This window comes from Gekko japonicus, unplaced genomic scaffold, assembly GCF_001447785.1.
Source record: "Gekko japonicus isolate JY-2015 unplaced genomic scaffold, Gekko_japonicus_V1.1 scaffold1159, whole genome shotgun sequence".
In the NCBI taxonomy this organism is placed as follows: domain Eukaryota; kingdom Metazoa; phylum Chordata; class Lepidosauria; order Squamata; family Gekkonidae; genus Gekko; species Gekko japonicus.
Window position 1 is genome coordinate 579,505 of NW_015160245.1, and position 5,911 is coordinate 585,415.

Below are 5,911 nucleotides of genomic sequence, written 5' to 3' on the forward strand. Positions count from 1 at the left end.
GGGGGGCTGGTGAGTGCACCGGAGCCTTGGGGAGGGGGGGAGAAGGCTGTTATCACAAAGAGTGAGGAACACCAGGGATTCCCTGCCACAGGAGGGGGTGGCGGCTACAAGCACGGGTGGCTTCAAGAGGGGATTGGATAAGCATCTGGAGGGGAGGTCCATCAGTGGCTAGGAGCCACAGGGTATATAGACAGGAACTCTCGGTCTGGGGCAGGTGATGCTCTGTCTTCTTGGTGCTTGGGGGGGGGGAACAGTGGGGGGGGCTCCTAGTGTCCCGGCCCCACTGCTGGACCTCCTGAGGGCACCTGGTGTTTCTGGCCACTGTGTGACACAGAGTGTTGGACTGGAGGGGCCACTGGCCTGATCCAATACGGGCTTCTCACTTGTGTTCTTATCTCTGGAAGGCCCCCCCCTCCTGCCCTCCCGCCTGGCGGATTCTGAGCCAGGCCAGGCACTGTCCTAGAGAGGTTTTCTTTCTCCTCTCCCTTCCTGGTGCCTTGTTCTCACTCCCTTGCTGCTGCTGCTGCTGCTGCTGCTGCAGGGATCCAGGGTGGCCTGCGTGGCTCTCCCCCCCCCCCGACAACAGCCCTGTGAGGTCGGCTAGGCGGAGGGAGAGAGCGACCGGCCTAGAGTCGCTCGGGGAGTCTCATGGCCCCGGGAGGACTCCCAGACCTGAGTCTGGCCCTGACCCTGGGAACGCCCCTGGTGACGGGTCTCCACTCTGACCGCTCCCTGCAGTGCTCTGGCCCGTGGCCGCGATCGACATCTACAGCCCGAGGACCCTGGACGTTCTGAACGGGACCGACGTGCGCTTGAAGTGCACCTTCCACAGCCGTGTCCTTCCTGGGGAGCAGGTGACGGTGACCTGGAACTTCCGCCCCCACTCGGGTGGCCCAGACCAGACTGTGAGTTCACCCGTGACCCTTCTGTGGCGCCGGGGTGGCTAGCCCCGGAGGCAGGGCGGGGATTGATTCCGAGGCCACAGACTGGGGGGCCCCGCCCGGGGGCAGTTGGGATCTCTGCAGGCCTGTAGTCAGGATTTTTTAATTCTGGGGGGGGGGTTAAATAAGTCAGGGGGCACCCCACACACACCCCTGTGGCACCCCCCCGAGGGAGCACCTGGGCTGCATGGTATGTAAGGGGGGGCTTGGCGGAACGTCAGGGGGCCAGGCCCTGAGGTGCCCCACTGCAGCTACGGGCCTGGATCTCTGCAGGCTGGGCTAGCGCCCCCCCCGTCCACACACACACACACACATCAGTCTGTCTCGCACCACGGCCGGAGCCCCTGACTCAGAACGGGGGAAGTGCTGTGAGGATCACGCCCCACTGCCGCCTTGTGGGCCACGAGAAGGAGCTTGCAGGCGGCCGTGCCTGGCCCTGCCAGGAAGGCCCCACCACCCAACAGAACGCCCACCCCCACTATTCCAAAGACCTTATCGGGTATCAAAACGACTGCCTATTTATTTGTGGATAACCTGATATTGCAATTGGCTTACCACATGCTGTGAGCCGCCCTGAGCCCCAGGATAGTGGGCGAAATCAGTCAATGCAGACAAACCTTTCTGTGCCTCCTGTCCAGAGAGCTGCTCAAAGTAAAACCGGAGAAAGTCATAAACACACACACAGCATCATGGGCATTAACAGCCCAGGGTAACCCAGCAGCACAAAACCCCTTCCGGGAGGCCAAAGAGCCTTCCTAATCCTACCGAGTCAGGCTAGAGTCAGATGGGCCGTCCAAAAGTGTTGGGTGATAGTGAGATATTGAAAAATGGTATTTAGCAGAGATAATATAGTCCAGCAGAGCCAGAGTAAAATAATTCAGGCTGAGAGTCCATGTGGGATTAAAATCTAAAGTTTTTACTAAATTCTAGCATGGGAAGGGTAACTGGGATGAAAATAACAACAGAGCTAAATCGGCTACATCCTTACTCTACAAAGACAAAACTAGAAGAGGAGAGATTATGGCTACTCTTCTTCTTCTTCAGAACACCAAACAAAGATGGGAAGAGAAGCCATAAAATGGTAATACACTTTGACACTTTAGTCCCATTCAAATCCCTAGATCAGGGAGAAAATTCACGGGCTTCCTACATCTAAAGGACATTGGTTACATGAGAAACATGTGACTTCCTGTGAGTAACATAAACAAACATTTAACCTCAGATATACTGAGTATTTTCAACTTGTAATACCCAACAAAAGATTTAACCCCTCGCTCACAGTCTGGGTTAGGAAAAAGTGTTTTCGCGTGGCATCTAAAGCAAATTAGGGTGGGCACCAGGTGGGCCTGAGAGGAGGGGGCATTCCAGATGTGCGGCGCCACCCCTGGAAATGCCACTGCTGCCTGTCACCCCCCTCACATCGGCGGGCAGGAGTACGAAGAGCAGGGTTTGTACGGAGGGTCTTCATGCTTCTTTCAGTCCATACAGCAGAGGCTGTGGAAAGCCAGCGAGCGGACGGCAGGCGAGCCCAGATCTATTCTTACCACTTCGTCTTAGCAGGTCTTGCCTTCCCAGGGCAGTCGGCCGTGCCAAGACTCTGTTCCAATCCACGGTGTGTTCGGAGAGGGCTGGACTGAGGGCCCTGTTGAGACTGGGAGGGAGCCATGAGAGCTCTGGGGCTGATTGTCTAATGGTGGTTTTGAGCCTTTACCGACATTCTGGCCCTCAGCAGAACTGATGCTGCTCCAGCCTCCACCCTTTTGGGCACCTGCTCAGTCCAGGATAGGGGCCCCCCCCCACACACACACACAGGTGGTCACGCCGTTGGTTCCTGGAGCCTCCTGTTCCTTTGGGAAAGCGCCGTCTCCTGGAGGAGGTGGAGGCTCTGCTGAGAGAGGAGCAAAGCAAGGCCCGGTTCCCCAGCAGGGGGAGTAACGGGGCTCCTCTGTGGCCCCCGCAGGTGTTCTACTACCACGGGCAGCCTTACCCTGCAACCACGGGCCGCTTCGCTGGCCGAGTGACGTGGGACGGCAGCATCCAGAAGAGCGACGCCTCCCTCATGCTCTGGAACGTGAACCCGGCCGACAACGGCACTTTCCAGTGCCAGGTGAAGAACCCGCCCGACGTGGATGGGAACATCGGTGAGATCCAGCTGGCGGTGGTGCTGAAAGGTGCGTGGCCTCCGGAGCGGGGAGGGGCCAGGGCTGGGCGAGGGGGGTCCTGGCTGCCGCCTGCCTCCCACTCACCCGCTTCGCGCCTCTGCACAGTGACCCTCTCGGAGATCCACATCTTGGCCCTCACCATCGGCTCTGCCTGCGTGCTCATGATCGCCCTCGTGGTGGCGGTGGTCGTCTGCCGGCAGCAGCGGAGAAAGCGGCAGGAGAAGAAAATGGAGATGGTGGAGACGGAGCGGTAAGGGTGGGGCTGTCTGGGAAGCCAGCCGGGGGCCATTTGCGTGGCCTGGGGCGGGGGGAGGGCCGGGCCAGGCCCCCGGGAGTCTGGGCATTCACTGACGCGTGGAGTCCTTTCCCAAAGTCCCCATCCCTCGGAGGCAGATCAGGGACTGGATGGTGGGAGGGAGACGGGTGAATGGGACGTGAGTGGCCAGAGTGTGGCGAGGTGGCGGCACAGGGAAGCTGGAGAGGACCAAGGGAGTGCAAAGGATGTGGAGGGCCCCGGGTGCCCACGCAGAGGCTTTGAGCCAGCGAGCCCAGGGGCGTGGCTGCCTGCGAGCCCAGGAGCTCAGCTCCCTGCGGGGACAGGCCGATCCACCACCGGCCTCCGGAGGGGCCTTCTTCTGTGTCACGAAGGAACTGCCCTAGTCCCCTGCCGCACAGCATCAAGTGCCCTCTCGGTGACTGTCTCTGTTGCCTTCAGTGGCAGGTCAGAGAAGGAGAAGCTGAAGAAAGCTGAGCTGGAGGAGGCGACGGTCATGCACGGAGAGCGAGTCTGAAGCCCCCCGGTAAGCTCCCGTGGCACCGGCCACTTTCTCCAGGGGCCCTTCTTCCTCTGGGAGGGAGGGAGGGAGGGGGGGGTCAGCAGCAGCCACACAGCCAGCCGCTTCTGCCGTGGCACAGGGACACGTGGCACGTGGCCTTCCCACCGTGGGCCATGGCTCCTCCTTGGAGGACCGATCAGCCCCCGCGGCTGCTTCTGCAGCCCCACGCCTCCTCTCCTCCACGCAGTGGCAGCCGCCATCCTGCTCCCAGGCTGAGGAACGTCCGTCCCCTAAGGAGAGATAACCCTTCCTGCAATTGTTTCCCCCCTCACAGCTTTCTCTGCCCTCCATGCCCCCCCCTCCCGGGGCGGGGAGGCTGGTTCTTTGGACTGCTGCGTGAGAGAGACGGCTGCCGCCACCAAGCCACGGTGCCCCACGCATTTTGGCAGGGGGTGACATGACTCTCCAGAGGCCTGCCTTTTCCAGAAGGACTTCCGTCGACTTGGGAGCAAGGGGGACACCCCCGAACTGCAGAGGACAGTCTCACGTTGGCGGTTGAGGCAGCCGAGTTTCAGGAGGCCGGGTTTGTCCCAGGCCCCGAGCCAGGATTTTGCGGCTTGTGGGGCAAATGTCTTTCCTGGTGGGGCTGAAGTTCTCAGTGCAGAAAGAAAAGCCATTCGGCCAATAGAAAGCTGTTAGCAGGATAGATCTCTCAAGGGCAAGCTGTCAGCCACTTTAGAGGACACTTCTCAGCTGCTGCAAGTCAATCACTTCTGCCAGCCTTGGCAACAATCCTGATAACAAGCCGGCAGGTGGGGGCGATGACTTCTATAGTCAAGAAAGCTAACACTTCGGCACAAAAACTCTCTTAAAGGAGACCAGCTTCTTGACACAGAGTTAGAAGGGAACCTAGAGGTCACCTACTCCAACCCCCTTGCCCAGTGTGGGAATTCGTCAACTACAGCACCACATGCTGCTTAAAGGAGCACAGGCCTTTAAAAATGTTTTTAAATGATTGAAAAAGCATTTACAGGAGAAATTCTTATGGGGCTGAGCCTTTAAGAAAGGGGGCGGAGCCCCCCAAAGCCCCATCTTAGCAAAGGGCCTGCTTTGTCCACATGGCTCTCTGCTTCATCACCAGCTCCTTGCAGCAAAGTGCGGAGAAAAGCCCCGTGTGCCCAGGCTCCTTTAGCTGGCCCCATGAAGCGAAGGGGGCACCCTCTGCTCCCGTACAAGCGGGTTTAGGCTCGCTCCTCTTTCTAGAGCTGCCGTGGGAAGGAGGCTGAGCTCCAGAGGCCATCCAACCGGGCTGGGTCGGCCCCACTGCCTTCCCTCAGGGCGGAGACGGCAGCTGCCCCCTCGGCCTGGACGTGTGCTGCCCTCTGCGGCACCAGCTCTGCTCCTCCCCTCCCCTCCCCAGCACAGGAGCCCCGCCATCCTCGACCCAAGAACACTGGAGAGTGAATGCCCCGGCGGAGGGGGGTGGGTCTCCTTCTGCACTCTCTCGCCACGGTATCTGTGGGGTCAAACTGCCAAAGAGGGGCCTCCCGTGCACAAACAGGGCCTTACCCAAAAGGGAGGAATCCCCGCCATGCGGCCTCCCTCTCCCTGCCCCCCCCCAACGCGGGCTTGGCTCTTGGCAAAGCTAATCTCCGAGCCCAAGTGTGTGTGGGGGGGTTTCCTCCAGAAGAGGTCCAGCCCTCCGCTTCCTCTGCCCTCTTCTCCCACGCGGCGCGGGGGCTGTGCTCACAGGGAGGTGGTGTTCTGCCTTGGTTTCCAGACAGCCGCCTGGTCTGGGGAGCAGCCCCCCCCCCCTTGTCTCTTAGTGGCCCACTTCCCAGGCGTCCCCCAGCCTCAGCCTGACCTTCCCAGAAAACAGCATCCAGGTCCCCCCCCCCAGCCTCTGGGAGGGGAGGGCCTGCCTCCCCGCCCTCTTCCTGGCCCACAGAGAGCTTTTGGGAGGATTCTTCAACCGGGCCTCATCTCCAAGGAGGCCACCAGTCCCTGCGGAGAGGGGAGGGCTGGGAACTCC

At 60.3% G+C, this 5,911-nt stretch overlaps 1 protein-coding gene across 1 annotated transcript in view; it reads left to right on the top strand.

The window, feature by feature from the left end:
• The window catches only part of MPZL2 (myelin protein zero like 2), a 5,740-nt gene extending 1,090 nt beyond the window's left edge, over positions 1 to 4,650 (top strand). Inside the window, exons 2-6 of the mRNA XM_015413764.1 lie at positions 739 to 905; positions 2,902 to 3,112; positions 3,209 to 3,353; positions 3,819 to 3,903; positions 4,214 to 4,650. Coding sequence (XP_015269250.1) covers positions 739 to 905; positions 2,902 to 3,112; positions 3,209 to 3,353; positions 3,819 to 3,894 — 599 coding nt within the window. The 3' untranslated portion in view covers positions 3,895 to 3,903; positions 4,214 to 4,650. The remainder of the gene's footprint in view (positions 1 to 738; positions 906 to 2,901; positions 3,113 to 3,208; positions 3,354 to 3,818; positions 3,904 to 4,213) is intronic.
• The last annotated feature ends 1,261 nt before the right edge of the window (positions 4,651 to 5,911 follow it).